Genomic DNA, 16609 nt, shown 5'->3' on the forward strand with positions numbered 1-16609 from the left:
ATGAAGTTTCTAGATCTCTTTGGGCGTCTTAAATCTGTGGTGATCGGAATGATTCATGTCCAAGCCTTACCAGGTAAACACTCTTGTCATTGAGTTAAAACCGCATCGTCAAATAAGCTTGTTTTAATTGTGTTGATATGTTCCAATCCAGGCACACCTTTAGGCTGTATGAAAATCCCACAGATCATCGAAGCAGCTTGTAGAGAAGCAGAGATCTATCAGAACGCAGGGATTGTAAGTACACTCCTGTACTATCAGAGGTTCCCAAACCTGTTCCTGTCAGTCACGGACCCCCAACGGATAAGACTCACAGGGACCCCTTAAAATATTGTTGGACATGATCTAGCTCAGAATTGCATATAATTTGAGGTAATAATGGGGAGAGGGAAAGGTACGATCAAAATAGTCATTCTTATTTTCTATCATTGTGATAACTAGTCAACTAAAACAGTGGAAGTAGCTTAAATGTTTCCTCTTTTTGCCAGAGACTACCGTTAAGATCCATGATCCCAGACCCAACATTGGCAACTATTCATCTAGATTGATTGATTCATGGTTAGATGATTAGATCTACCAAAATATACTAATGTTTGCATTTAAATCAACATAATATTGATGTTGACTCAATGTCAGATTTCAGTGTTATTTCAGTTTAATAGTCAGTTTGCTGAGACATCTAAGATCACTGATGATACCTTAGGAGTAATAAATAACTGTATAACTGTCTGTCTGTCTGTCTGTCTGTCTGTCTGTCTGTCTGTCTGCCTGCCTGTCTGTCTGTCTGTCTGTCTGCCTGCCTGCCTGCCTGTCTCTGTCTGTCTGTCTGTCTGTCTGTCTGCCTGCCTGTCTCTGTCTGTCTGTCTGTCTGTCTGTCTGTCTGTCTGTCTGTCTGTCTGTCTGTCTGTCTGTCTGTCTGTCTGCCTGCCTGTCTCTGTCTGTCTGTCTGTCTGTATGTCTGTCTGTCTGCCTGCCTGCCTGTCTCTGTCTGTCTGTCTGTCTGTCTGTCTGTCTGCCTGCCTGTCTCTGTCTGTCTGTCTGTCTGTCTGTCTGTCTGCCTGCCTGTCTCTGTCTGTCTGTCTGTCTGTCTGTCTGTCTGTATGTCTGTCTGTCTGTCTGCCTGCCTGCCTGCCTGTCTCTGTCTGTCTGTCTGTCTGTCTGTCTGTCTGTCTGTATGTCTGTCTGTCTGTCTGTCTGTCTGCCTGTCTGTCTACCTGTGCCTGCCTGTCTCTGTCTGCCTGTGCCTGCCTGTCTCTGTCTCTCAGGATGGGCTGATCATCGAGAACATGCATGACGTCCCCTACTCCTTCTCGCTGGGGCCAGAGGTGTGTGCGTCTATGACAGCGGTGTGTTCTGCAGTGAGAGGCCTCTGTCCATCCCTTCCTCTGGGAGTCCAAATACTGTCTGCTGCTAACCAGCCTGCGCTGGCCGTCGCTCTGGCCTCAGGTTCATATTCACCCTGCATGCCCCGCCCACTTCCAGTGCTGTCTGTTTAATAAATAAATTGGTTGGAGAAAATTGTGACAAATGGCAATCTAGAGTGACGTTAAGGTCACATGAAAGACTGTTCAGACTGAGGTCGCATTGCAAAAAAAGACATGTGTCTGATTTAGGACCACATATGAAAGTGGCCCAAATCAGAATTTAAAAGATCAGATTCCATGTGATTTGTGCTGTTCACACTGTTGTGAAAGATCCCCACATCTGAGTCACATATGAACCAAAAAAATAATCAGATTTGGGCCACTTTCACCTGTAGTGTGAACGTAGCCTAAGACACACATTGTTTTCTTTCCTATTGATTTGTCACTCATTCATTTAGATTACGATTATTTTATTGTCACAGTTTTTTAAATCTACATACATTCAGAAAAACGTGAGATGCTTGTTTTTTCCGTGTGTGTATGTGTGTGTGTGTGTGTGTGTGTGTGTGTGTGTGTGTGTGTGTGTGTGTGTGTGTGTGTGTGTGTGTGTGTGATAAGTGTGCTTGTGTGGTGTGTTTGAGAGTCTGTTTGTCAGTAGTCTGTTTGCCCCCTGGTGGAAGTACCTGTCCAGTGTTCTCTTGCTTGTGGACCTGAGACTGTGGTACCATCAGCCAGACGGCATGAGCTCAGACAGTTTGTGGTTCGGTGGCTGGGGTCTTCCAGGATCCCTTGCTGACGCACCGCTCGGTCAGAAATGATAATGTTCCCCAGGTATCAGTATGTTGTGTTTGTGTTGAAGGTCTGGATTTCATCAGAGCCGAGGGCTTCGTCTTCTCCCACGTGGCTGACGAGGGCCTCCTGGACGCCTGCGCCGGCGACCTGCTCAGGTACCGCAAGCAGATAGGTGCTGAGCACGTGCAGATCTTCACTGATATCAAGAAGAAACACAGGTGAGACCACAGTCAGAAGGTTACAGATTCATCTGTCACTAATACGTACGATTTTAAAGGGGCACTTAACCTAATCTGCACAATGCAGATTTATGGGGCGCCCCGGTGGCGCACCACGTATATATGCTCAGCGTAACCGCAGCGTCCTGGGTTCGAATACGCATCATCTCACACATGTCCAAAAACTCTAAACAGTGGCTCAGATGGTAGAGCAGTCGTCTGGTAATCAGAAGGTTCCCGGTTCGATTCGAGGTGTCCTTGAGCAACACGTAACCCCTAACTGCTCCCGATGAGCAGGCTGGCACCTTGCATGGTTGCCTCCGGCATCGGTGTGTGAATGTGTGAGTGGTGAATGGTTGAATGTGAGGCATAAGTTGTAAAGCGCTTTGGATAAAAGCGCTATATAAATGCAGTACACATTTTGCACACATTAATTTCGTTTGACAGTTATTGAGAGTAAATTAGTTTGAATATATATATTATTGTTGTGTTAATTAGAGCACCATAAAATGGTGTAGATAAAGAAAATACCAATACCTTGTCTTGTAGGGACTGCTACCTTATCATTTCATTGAGCTGTAATTAACACAACACAAGGATTCAATGTCCCCGATGACATCATCTAGTGGCTCAATGTTGTCTATAGCACCTTTAAAGATCCCCTCCATTCAGGAACATGTGTTTTTCTTCTGGTTAACTGCTCTTGGAGGAATGACTTTGACTGTTACCAGTCAAACAAGTTACAAATGATGACAGTGACAAGGAATTGTTGACGAGAGGTGGGTCTCTGGCGTGTCGCCTGTACATTTACATTTTACATTTAGTCATTTAACTGAGCGCTTTTATCCAAAGCAACTTACAAGTTGTGTGCAACAAGTCAGCAGGAAGGGTACAACTTTGGCAGCTAAGGGTAATTAAGATTGTTTGTCAAACAGTGTAGAACTTGAGTGCTACAGTCTTGAGTGCATAGTAGTATAGATATATTAGCATAGTAGTTAGTATAGGCACAGTAGATTACTTAGTAGAAAAGTGCATAATATTAATAGTAAAAATAATTATAAAATACTTTTCTTTTAAAATTGAAGAAGTGTTTTTAGTCAACGGCAGAGAAATGGGGACGTTTCCATTTCCATTCTACATTTAGTCATTTAGCTGACGCTTTTATCCAAAGCGACTTACAAGTTTTGTACGACAAGTCAGCAGGAAGGGTACAACTCTGAGTAACAATATTCATCAAAGTGCTGAGTGCTACAATGTAGGTTTAGTATATTAACCCTTTCACTGCCACACAACAGCCGGTTAACCCTTTCACTGTGACAATACAGAAGGTTAGCCCTTTACTATCACACAACCGGTCCGCGGAGCTAATGATGCTAATGATGGAGCATCGCCGTCGGTTGTGTGATAGTAAAGGGTTAACCTTCTGTCGTGTGGCAGTGAAAGGGTTAAGTGCATGACAGAATGGTTAGTTAGGGTTCGTTTTTTTTTTTTTTTAGGTATTGATAGAAGAAGTGTGTCTTTAGTCGACGGCGAAAGATTGGTCGGCTTTCTGCTGTCCTAACTGTGGTGGTAAGTTCGTTCCACCATTGTGGGGCAAGGACTGAGAACTTGCGAGAAGAGGTTTGGTGGCAGTGGTCGGGAGGCCAGCAAGCAGTGCATTGCAGTAGTTGAGGCGGGAGATGACTGTTGATTGGACGAGGAGTTGGGTGGCTTCTTTTGTCAGGAAGGGGCGGATCCTTCTGACGTTGCTCAGGAGGAATCTGCAGGTTCTGGTTGTCGCTGCAATGTGAGCGGAGAAGTTCAGCTGGTCATGAAGGACAACACCAAGGTTCTTGGCGGTCAGGGATGCGGCCACAGCTACATTCTCCATCTCCACTGTGATGGAAAGGTCAGTCAGGGGGGAGGATTTGGCCGGCAGGTGAAACAATTCTGTTTTGCTTAGGTTCAGTTTGAGGTGGTTGGACGTCATCCAGGCGGAGATGTCGGACAGACAGGCCGAGATCCGCTCAGCAACGTGGATATCCGAGGGAGGAGAAGAAGAGTTGAGTATCATCGGCATAGCAATGATACGAGAAGGCATGAGACGTGATAATGTTACCCAGAGATTTGGTGTAGAGGGAGAAGAGGAGGAGTCCAAGGACGGAGCCCTGAGGGACACCCATCTGCAGGGGGCGGGGGGCCGACAGGGACCCTCTCCATGACACTTGGTAGGAGCGGTCGCTGAGGTATGATGTCAGCCATGTCAGCGCAGAGCCAGCCACTCCCATTCCTGCGAGGGACGCAGTTTCAGCTGTCCAGAATGTGGTGGGGAAGTCCATTCCACTATTGTGGAGCGAGGATCGAGAATAGAGGGACTGAGAGACCCATGTTACTGACCAAACACTCTATACTAGTGATGGCTGTCGGAATGTAGAGCTATTTAAGAAAATACCACTCATAGCACCTTTAATAATCGACTTGTAAAAAAAAAACTAAGCAAAAACAACATACATTCAGATTCGATTCCCCTCAACTTCCCACGTGGGCCTGAATGCGCTGCATGATGTACAGGAGACACGCTGCGTCACTTTCAGCCAAGTGAAAATAAAAATAAAGAAATCACTTATTTTTAACCAAAACATACCACTTACAGCACCTTTTAATTTGAATATAGAATATTCATTGACAGCCCTAATACACACACACAAGCAGAGGGAGAGAACAGAGAAAACAACATACCAATAATGACTCAGGGTCCTAACACTATTCAGATTGTTATTTGTGAACCTGTCAAGGGCAAACCTCTCATGGTAAAATATGTGGTAACTTGACACCTTTAGCTTCAGCAGACGCAGAACGCTGAGGAGGTACTGACATGTCATGAAAACATTTATAAACATCATCGTCAAACATCGTCAAACTCTAGGCAAAAGAGCCGTGCTTGGTATTGCACTTTGTTTACAGTTTTTGTTTTGTGGGTTGGAGTTGAGTAGGGATAGGGGGAGGGGCTGCTACTGCTGGCCACACCTCAGGCTCTGCCAAGAGAGGTCTGGAGAATATATATATATATATATATATATATATATATATATATATATATATATATATATATATATTGTTTATGTCTGTCTGTCTGTCTCTGTCTGTCTGTCTGGATAATCTATCTATCTATCTATCTATCTATCTATCTATCTATCTATCTATCTATCTATCTATCTATCTATCTATCTATCTAAGCTATTCAGATTTTGGCCATCATTTAAAGATAGTATTCCTGAATCAATTTCATAGGTTCAATAGCTTGTTTAAACTTTTTTCCTTGCTAAAAGTAACCTATGCAATATCCTGAAAAACGCCAGGGGAACAGCTAGGCAACCGCCTACCCTCAGCCCCATTTGCAAATGAAACAGAACAACACCGATGACAATACCAGAGCCAATGCGCTGGGCATGAGGTAATAAGCATTTGTATAGCAAGTGGGATGCAGTGGTCACATCCACCTCCTCCTCAGCCATTTGCAGTTGAAAAGCCAATTTGCATGTCCCTGACCGCCCCACTCAGCCGCTGGCCTGCCTCTTCTTTTGATGATCGTGCACCATCTCAAAAATGGTGTCACACACGCTGCTTACCTTTTTACGTGCGTGCACGAGTAGGTCACAGGATCTGCTCTGCCTTTCAGCTGTGCTGTGAAGCTTTTAACTGGGGCCATGGTATAAACGTTATCTCCTGTACAGCAAAGAAGATATTCTTTCCATCACTGCAAATGTTCTGTATGTTCTATTTCTATTATTACTGCATATTGTGACACTTCTCAGATTCTATTTTTGACCTTCGCCTCTACTGCATTTGTACACCACTTCTTTTATCATTTCTATTTTTTATTTCTATATTTATTTGTATGTGTTGTTTTTGTCGTCTTTGTGTGAGCAAGCACCCATCCAAATTCCTAGTAGTGGAAAGAACTGTGTACTAATACCTGAACCCCGATGAAGGCACCTTGCTGAAATGCATTGTTTTTTATGTACTTGTATCAATAAATACTTATTGGTTTTTATATACTTTTATCAATACATATGTGTTGGTTTTTATGTTATTTTATCAATACATACTTACTTAATAATAATAATAAACTTTATTTGTATAGCACCTTTCATACAAGAATTGCTTCACAGCAGCAAAAAAATACATATTTTGTTTATTTAAAACTAATCTTTCTATTCTAAGATATTCTTTTTTGTCTGCAACATAAAATACTACTGTTATTATGCTACTGTACCACCATTCTAGAGAATCAATTTGTGGTGGGCCTGTCTGACGATGTGGTCGGCCACCACAAATATATCTATGTAGGAAACACTGGTATGTGTGTACACTTGTTTACCTTGTTTTACAACGATTCCACGCTGCTAGTGCTAATGCTAATGTCCATACAGTACATGTATGCCTGTATTGTCTACTATCTATCACATGGCTCGCATTAGGGTGACCAGGTGTCCCCCTTTTGGTTGTACTGTCCCACCATTTGACCGAATGTCCCGCGTCCCACATATTGAGAGGATGTCCCTCTTTTCGAAGCAAAAAAAAAACATTGGTCTAAAAGCCCCTCCCTACAGTAAACGTAGCAACCCGCCTCTTGTCCACACATATTGCTCTGCTCGTGACGCTACCTCATATCACAGATCTGATTGGTTAGGTAGTAATTTAGCGCTCTGCTCGTGAGAGTCGTGATGCTACCTCATATCGCAGATCTGATTGGTTATAGTAATTTAGCGCGCTAAATTGTCGCGCACTGTCAACGTTTAGCTAGCTGTCAAAAAAGAAAACACAACAACATTACAAGCGAACTATGAATCAAGATGGAAAGCAGTAAAAAGAAACGGACCTGCAGTTACAACCAAGACTGGCAAACGACACATGCCTGGGTGAGGCCGATGTCACGCAATCCTCAGGGGAGCTTTCTGTGTTTTGTGTCATAGTTCGTTTTCAATTGCTCATGGAGGAGAATACGACTTGAAGCGCCACAGTGGACGTGAGTCTCACATGAAAGTGGCTCACCAAAAAGAAACATCCAGATCTATGGATATGTTTCTTCTTAAACCAAAAAATTATAGCCAGACGGACAAGGTCACTGCAGCGGAGATAACAAGCGTCTATCACACTGTACAACACTCCCATTCATACAGGTCAGCCGACTGTGGTAGCAAGCTAGCTCCTGTCATTTGGCCAGACTCAGATATTGCAAAAAAATAAATGGTGTGGTCGTACAAAAGCTACATCCATAGTTATTCTAATAGAGAAACACAATTTATTTGTATTATTATTTTTGTTCCCTAGTGTTCCCTAGTTCTGTGTTAACAGGGAATATCGAACACAAGACATTCCTGTCAAGTGATAAAGTTTGAATATTTAAAACAGATGTTAGGTGGTAACAAGCCGGCTGCCAGTGCCAAAATTAATGTGGAGAGATATAATTTTGTATTTAATTTGTATTTATTTTGATTTAACCTTTATCTATTCGGTGAAGACGAGTTATGCTAATAAAATTTTTTACATTATCTATCTGTCCCACTTTGTCCCACCAAAATCTTACTGTTGTCCTGCTTTTGGACTTTTTGCATCTGGTCACCCTAGGCTCGCTGTACCTGTAAAATGTAAATGTACCTGTGCCCCGTTGTCCTCGTGCCTACGGTATGTGTTTGGTCGTACTGTGGAACTTTTGTGAGTTTTGTCTCGGCACCGTTCCTCTACATTCATTGTGTTTTGTTGAAGTGTTCCTGATTGAGCTCGTTGTTTGTCTCCAGTTCCCACGCCCTGACGTCGGACGTGAGCGTCGAGGAGACGGCCAGAGCCGCCGAGTTCTTCCTCTCAGACGGCCTCATCATCACGGGGACCGCCACCGGGGTGCAGGCCGACCCGCAGGAGCTCAGAGGTACTGCAGGAACACTTCTCAGTGGTTCCCAAACTGTGGTGCGCGCGAGCGCCCTCTAGGTGGTGCATGACATGAAAAGGCTAATGGCGGTGCTATGGTGTTATTTTACTAATAAATATGACTAATATACATTATTTCAAAATGGGGATTTTCACTGTGTAAATCATGAAATTCAAGAAACGTTTTAACCTGTTCCACCCCCCAGGTACCGACCCCTAAATGACATTATGATCATAGATCCATATTTTTCAGTGATGCAAAAAAATGTGCGATTTTAAAATCAAACGTTTTCAAGTATTAACATCACTAACATGTCACAAAAGCATGTAGAATGTATATTCTCATCAATACGTTAGTTTAGCAAAATGTTAAAAGTGCCAAAAGATAGTTTTAAGTTTTCGATTTGCGATCGTCTGGCCAAGCCGAAACCGGAAATGGATATTTTGAACTATGGGAATTGTAGTCTTTTTGCAGCCATTTTGCAGAGGACATACATAGCTGTCGACCAGCGAATTTTTCCGAACTACACTTCCTGTCACATACTGTAGTGGTTCAAAGTTCAGCGTTCTGAATGAATCATATCAATAATTGTTATGATTCGCGATAATAAGCCACAAAAGGTAACGTTTTTGACAAATATTGAAACGCAGTTAGTTTCTCCTCCCTATTGTTAGCATGTAGGAACAATTAGATCTGAAATTAGTTTCAAAACGGTTGCACTGTGGGGAAAATAAAAAAGTACAGTAGATTACAGTAGATATCATTATTTGTTCTTATGCATGCCTGGTGATACTAAATCCAAATTGAACTCTGCATTTGAAAGATAATATATGTATATATATATAAATGTGCGAATTGGCTATAATAATGTAATGTATAAGCATCTATTCTATATTCTATAATAATATTTCAAATTGCATTGGTCCGGATGGGAGAATTCAGTACTGTATCTACAGAACCTTCGGTTTTATCATCTTCCCTTTATTAATTTCCTTAGATTTTTTGTACACATGATCTCAAGAGGGTACTGACCAAGATTAGTGGCAGTTTTTTAAGTTTGGTCATTATTATCATGGTGTTATTCACTGTCAAAGATGCAAAGAAAAATCATAATTCATATTCTCCTTTGTTTCATCACAATTTAAGCAAGCCTAGTAATAGACACAATATTTCTGACACTGTGAATACATTCCCTGAGGTCCATAGATGTACCTAGATACAAAGAATATGCAAATAGCCCTTGTAGAAGTGGAGCAATATTCCATTTACCTAGGTATATATTTTATGCAGATTTTCACATTGTGTGGAACAGGTTAATAAAAAACGTACGTTTTAATAATAATAATAAACAATAATGTCTCGGGCGTGTCTGACACAGGTGTGCTTCATCTGTGCACGGAGACCGGCAACAATTTTTTCTAACGGAAACCCATTGGGGGGTGGTCAGCTAGGTCGGGAGGTGACAGGGGGTGCACGGCCAAAAAAGTTTGGGAACCGCTAACCTAGAACATAGAGGAGCTCAGAGGTACTGCAGGAATACTTCACCTAGAACATAGAGGAGCTCAGAGGTACTGCTTGATTGATTGATTGAAAACTTTATTAACAGATTGCAGAATGGGTACAATACAGTACAGCTCAATATACACAATTGTTAAGGGGATGGAGACCAGAGAAAGACTTTTAGTTTACATCAGGGTCCCCCATTTTCAATTCATCATAACATATATGACATACATGACATACAGATAGACAGTACTGCTACATCTATACATTTATGACATACCAGATGCAAATACAGTACTGTTTGTGATACAAAAAGAGTCCAGAAAAGGGAGTGTATACATTTGACGTAAAAACTGTACATTGGAGGAGGTTGGGTGGGGTTGTGTGGGGGGGGGTTGGGTAGGGAGGGGTTGGGGGGGAAACACTGTACAACTGTACAAGCAAAACTGTACATTGGGATATTGACAACCATACTAATTTACATTGGAGGGGGTTGGGGGGGGGGGGGGGGAAACACTGTACAAACAAGCAAAACTGTACATTGGAATTTTGACAAAACCATACTAGGTAAATTACTGTACATTGGAGGGGGTTGGGTTAGGACATTTACAGGGGCCAGTTTCGAATTGCAGTCTCCCTTAGGTGTTCCTTGAGAGTGGTTTTGAAAGTGGGTAGAGATTCACATTCCTTTACAGCTTTGGGTAGGGCGTTCCACATTGATGTGGCATAATTGCGAAACGTGTTTAGTCCCTTGTTTGAGCCGAATCTGGGTTTAACATGATTTGTGGAGCTCCCTCTGGTGTTGTGATCGTGGTATTCACTGACCTTTGGGAAGTATTTTGACATGTACATGGGTACCTTGGTTGTGTAGTGTATCTTGTAGACCAGGCCCATTGCAAGTTGCTGTACTCTGTCGTCTACTCTAAGCCATCCTAGGTTGTCAAAGTGGGCAGGGGTGAGGTGGGTTCTAGGAGTAAGGTCAAGCAGTAGTCTGACCAGTTTGTTTTGAGATGTTTGTAATTTTGTTTTTAGCGCCTTTGAGGTGCTTTGGTACCATGAGGTTTGTTTGTTTGTTTGTTTGTTTATTTACACATATAAAAACAATTACATATATAATACAATATAATCCACAAGGATCTTGCATGTGGCATTCACCCCCCCCCCCAAACAAACAAACACACACAAGCAGGCCTACATAGACACCGAAGCAGGCACCCATGCCATACGATTTCTGGTATAGAGAAAACAATTAATGACAGGAAGAATATATAATAAAACGAAAATACAATAACAAAATACAACAAGCCATCAGACCACAGTTTGTAAAGGAAGTCCATATGGGAAATATTGGTGATCTAGGAGATGAGATTTCAGTGCTTTTTTGAATTTCAGAAAAGAAAATTCCAAAATATGTGGAGGCAAAGAGTTCCACAACTTTGACCCTCGGTAGAGCAAACGAAACTGAGATTGGGAAGTGCTTTGGTACCATGAGGTGCAAGCATAGTCGTAGTACCCTTGAATGAGTGCTCCTGCCAGAGTCTTCAGGGTATTCTTGTTTACCAGAGAGGAGATCCGGTACAAGAATCGAGTTCGTTGGTTGACTTTTTTTATTACATTGGATGCCATTTTGTCACAGGAGAGATTAGCCTCTAGGATGGAACCCAGGTAGGTAATTTCATCTTTCCTTGTGAAAATATTGTCACCCACTGTAACTGTCTTGCTGAGTTTGTTATTTGAACCGAAGAGAATGGACTCCGTTTTACCCAGGTGTAATGATAGTTTGTTATCAGCGAGCCATATGCAGATTTCGCCTAGTTCCGAGCTGAGGGTTTTTTCAACCTGTAACTTGTTCTTGTCAGAGACCAGCAGGGCTGAGTCGTCCGCAAACAGGAACAAGTTGCAGTCACAAGCTGACGACATGTCATTTGCATAAATTAGGAACAGTAGCGGTCCTAGTATGCTTCCTGCAGGAATACTTCACCTAGAACATAGAGGAGCTCAGAGGTACTGACTGCAGGAACACTTCACCTAGAACATAGAGGAGCTCAGAGGTACTGACTGCAGGAACACTTCACCTAGAACATAGAGGAGCTCAGAGGTACTGACTGCAGGAATACTTCACCTAGAACATAGAGGAGCTCAGAGGTACCGACTGCAGGAACACTTCACCTAGAACATAGAGGAGCTCAGAGGTACTGACTGCAGGAACACTTCACCTAGAACATAGAGGAGCTCAGAGGTACTGACTGCAGGAACACTTCACCTAGAACATAGAGGAGCTCAGAGGTACCGACTGCAGGAACACTTCACCTAGAACATAGAGGAGCTCAGAGGTACCGACTGCAGGAACACTTCACCTAGAACATAGAGGAGCTCAGAGGTACCGACTGCAGGAACACTTCACCTAGAACATAGAGGAGCTCAGAGGTACTGCAGGCAACATGACACCTAGCTCTACTAGAGCAGTCTGACTGTTGGTCACCGGGCAGCTCTACTAGAGCAGTTGGGCATTCGGTGCCTTGCTCAAGGGGAGAGTGACGCTCATTCTCTCTCCCCACACAGATTTCTTTCAGTCAAGCCTGCTTCTCTGACCTCTAGGTACCGTCACCTCAGAGATTTAAAAATGTTAAACATAACGAATAAAAAGGTTGTTGTATCCAGTCCAGGTTCAAGGTTTCTTTATTAGTACTAGTGCTGTCAGGCGATTTTTTTTTTATCTAATTAATTACAGGATTTGTAATTAATTAATCTAATTAATCGCATTTTAATCGCATAACCATTTTATGCCTGATATTCTATATTCTATAATCATATTTCAAATTGCATGTGTCCGGATGGCAGAATTCAGTACTGTATCTACAAAACCTTCTGTTTAATCATCTTCCATCTATTAATTTGCTTAGATTTTTCAGGTCTGGGGCCCTATTCCCCGTACCTGGTTCAACTAAGTCGATCAAGAGTCCCATTATCCAGATTCAGTTAACCCGATGTTTGAAGCCGGGATTTTCCTGTTCCTCGAAGGTGGATTCAGTCTCGTTAACTCGAACCAGACTTGAGACCCAGGATAAGTGCGCGCGGCCGCTTCAGTTGAAAAGCCAGCACGTATCGATAGCAGAGATCCTGATTTTCTAACGGCATTGATTGATTAATTGATTTAAAACTTTATTAACAGATTGCAGTACGGCTCAATAGCCTCGCCGACAAGTTAAATGCATGATCTATAGGCTAATTTTAAGTCCCTCATTACCCCAATCAATCAGATTATATTTCTTTAAACTTGCCTGCTGGCAGTAGGTTTATGGATTGAATAATCAAATGAGATCTTGCTAGCGAAAATAATTAGTTTAACTGTTATACAGAATAAGGATACGGCTCTCTTACCCATTGATTGATGTATGGTGGATCTTTTACTTATCTGCACTGTGGTGTAACGGTTTGTGGTTTTGACTTTCACGCAGACGGCCCGGGTTCGAATCCTAGTCTTTTCCTTCTTTTTGCAATGTAGGAATAATTCAATTTGGTGCACGTTGAGAGCTATATAAAGAATGACATCCTCAATGCATGTAGATTTATAATATTTTAACTTAAAACTAGGCTACTTTTGCGTATAATCATTAATATTATATTCCAAAAAAATTATATTGGAAACGCGGGGTTTCGAACACCGGTCGCCCGGTTGCCAGGATTCAGCACTAGCCGCTGCGCCACTGTGGCAGACAGGATAAATTCATTGTTTATCCATTAATGGACGAGAGACCCGTGTTTAGAATATTTTACTTTTGAATGAAGTTTTATCTCTTTATTCTCAAATGCATTAATGTGACGTCAACGGCTCATTCAATTTCTCAAATCCGTCAAACAGCGCATCTCATCAGACATTTTAATCCCAGTTACAATATCACACAAAAACCACAATCCCCGCATAGACACTTCAATTTTATGCTTGAATGAAACACAATCCGGGCGCTCCGTTAAGCAAATCTACAGCGGAGAATATATGAAACTAATCAGAGCCAAACGGCCGATAGGTTTCATTCATTAAAAATATCCCAGCGGGATTCACATTTGCAATGCGCCGTTATTAAAATAACCACATGCAGCGTGTATCGCGACTCCGAGCGCCGTATATGACGTGCATTATTTTATTTAGGACAAAGTAAATCTATAGGCTCAATATGATTTATTATCAGCATTTAGTTCTATTATTATACATTTCAAAAGCCCCCTCTAGGAAAACGAAGCACAGAAACATAATTCAGAATGGTATAATGCAGATCCTAGACTGTGAGAATCATTTCAGGAAACGAGCTGTCACTTCTTTGCGGGGGCGTGGCCATGGTTCATCCGGCTAACTGAAGTTAACCCTGCTCCCGACCAGGCTCAAACTTTTTGATCTGTTGTCATGGTGATTTAGACAATCGAGCGTCGGGGAATGGGAAGGTCCGGCTTAAGTCAGGCTTGACTGGAAATTATCCGGCTAACTCAGTTATCCAGGTACGGGGAACGGGGCACTGGTCAATTTGAGCATGGTGTTATTCACAGTCAAAGATAAATAAAAAAAAATGTATTGATATTCTCATTTGGTTCATTACAATTTACTCAAGCCTGGTAACAGACACAGTATTTCTGACACTGGGAATACATTCCCTGAGATCCATAAATGTCCCTAGAATCAGATACCAAGAACATGCAAATGGACCATATTAAAAAAAAGTCTATAAATGTGTATTCTACGTTCTTATGGAATGAATGAGATAAAAAGAAATTCTAAAAATTAAAATTAAAATTAAATATTATTTTTTTGTAATAAATTTTGAGGTAATTTTCATAACGCGTTAATTTGCTGTGTAATTAATTAATCTAATTAACGCGATAAACTGACAGCCCTAATTAGTACCCACAGGTAAATGTGTTGTGCAAACGGGATTCAGCATTCCAAAGTCAAAAACAAGACATCACAGCAAAACAAATTCAAATAAATTGTTTAAAATTGATGTTTATCATGAGTGAAAAGTAGAATAGTAGATCCAAGTTGTACTTTGAATTGATTGAATCAAACCTGCTCCGTTTAGGTTTAAACCACAACATTCTCTCCTCCCATGAGTCAGTCCCCTGTCGGGCCACCAGAGGGCTCCCTACTCCCAATCAAGACAGGGAAAATGGGTGGATGACCAGGTTAGGAAGGTTACTCTAAAATGTGGCATTTTATTACAGATTACCTCTTTATTGTAATCAGTGTGAGTGGTTCTCAACCTGTGGTCCAGGGACCCCCAGGGGTCCTTGGGAATGTTCCAGAAAAATGGGGGATAGCTTTGCACTATTTCATCCACTAGAAATGAGATAATCCACTAGAAGTGGGATAATAATCTACAGTGTAAGAGTGACTATTCTGACTATTAGACTGATCACACTGTAGGCCTCACTTTCTCCACTGTTATCTCAACTACAGTAGACAGATGGTTTTAGTATTCTGGACTGGATTATATCAAACAACCAAAATCACCTTAGGGACATATTCTCTGAGACACAGTCTTATCAAAAGGAGACATGCCTAACACGTATAGATTTGAGGACACTGGTATTAATCCATTACTCTAATAAATTAATTGAATTACTTTCAGAGTGACTTTCCCTTTGATATCTATAGAATATGAAGTAGCCCAAATAGAATTTACTTCACTTTTAAAGAAATATATATTTTTACAGTAATTCCAACGGTGTTATTGTCCTCTGACATCATTATTATGGTTTCAAATTATGTTAATATAAAAACTAAAAGGGCACTCCCAGAGATGCTTACACTTGTGTGTAGGCGTCACTCCCCCCATCTGGGCAACATCAGCTATATTAAACTACCACAGTGTTACCATCTCCTCATTATATAAACTGTCTCTGGTTAAACTACCACAGTGTTACCATCTCCTCATTATATACAGTCTCTGGTTAAACTACCACATTGATCCATCTCCTCATTATATAGACTGTCTCTGGTTAAACTACCACAGTGTTACCATCTCCTCATTATATAGACTGTCTCTGGTTAAACTACCACAGTGTTACCATCTCCTCATTATATAGACTGTCTCTGGTTAAACTACCACAGTGTTACCATCTCCTCATTATATAGACTGTCTCTGGTTAAACTACCACAGTGTTACCATCTCCTCATTATATAGACTGTCTCTGGTTAAACTACCACAGTGTTACCATCTCCTCATTATATATACAGTCTCTGGTTAAACTACCACAGTGTTACCATCTCCTCATTATATATACAGTATCTGGTTAAACTACCACATTGATCCATCTCCTCATTATATAGACTGTCTCTGGTTAAACTACCACAGTTACCATCTCCTCATTATATATACAGTCTCTGGTTAAACTACCACAGTGTTACCATCTCCTCATTATATAGACTGTCTCTGGTTAAACTACCACAGTGTTACCATCTCCTCATTATATATACAGTCTCTGGTTAAACTACCACAGTGTTACCATCTCCTCATTATATAGACTGTCTCTGGTTAAACTACCACAGTGTTACCATCTCCTCATTATATAGACAGTCTCTGGTTAAACTACCACATTGATCCATCTCCTCATTATATAGACTGTCTCTGGTTAAACTACCACATTGATCCATCTCCTCATTATATAAACTGTCTCTGGTTAAACTACCACAGTGTTACCATCTCCTCATTATATATACAGTCTCTGGTTAAACTACCACAGTGTTACCATCTCCTCATTATATAGACTGTCTGGTTAAACTACCACATTGATCCATCTCCTCATTATATAGACTGTCTCTGGTTAAACTACAA

The 16609-nt window shown here is 41.4% G+C and overlaps 1 protein-coding gene across 1 annotated transcript in view; it reads left to right on the forward strand.

Annotated features, from left to right (window-relative positions):
* The window catches only part of LOC311224381 (uncharacterized protein F13E9.13, mitochondrial), a gene marked incomplete at both ends in the record, with an annotated part of 53869 nt that continues 37260 nt past the window's right edge, over window positions 1-16609 (forward strand). The window contains 5 exons of the mRNA XM_084309350.1: window positions 1-73; window positions 152-234; window positions 1263-1443; window positions 2221-2371; window positions 8152-8279. Coding sequence (XP_084165476.1) covers window positions 1-73; window positions 152-234; window positions 1263-1443; window positions 2221-2371; window positions 8152-8279 — 616 coding nt within the window. The remainder of the gene's footprint in view (window positions 74-151; window positions 235-1262; window positions 1444-2220; window positions 2372-8151; window positions 8280-16609) is intronic.

The sequence above is a fragment of the Notolepis coatsorum genome (assembly GCF_963971535.1).
Source record: "Notolepis coatsorum genome assembly, chromosome: 2".
Lineage (NCBI taxonomy): Eukaryota > Metazoa > Chordata > Actinopteri > Aulopiformes > Paralepididae > Notolepis > Notolepis coatsorum.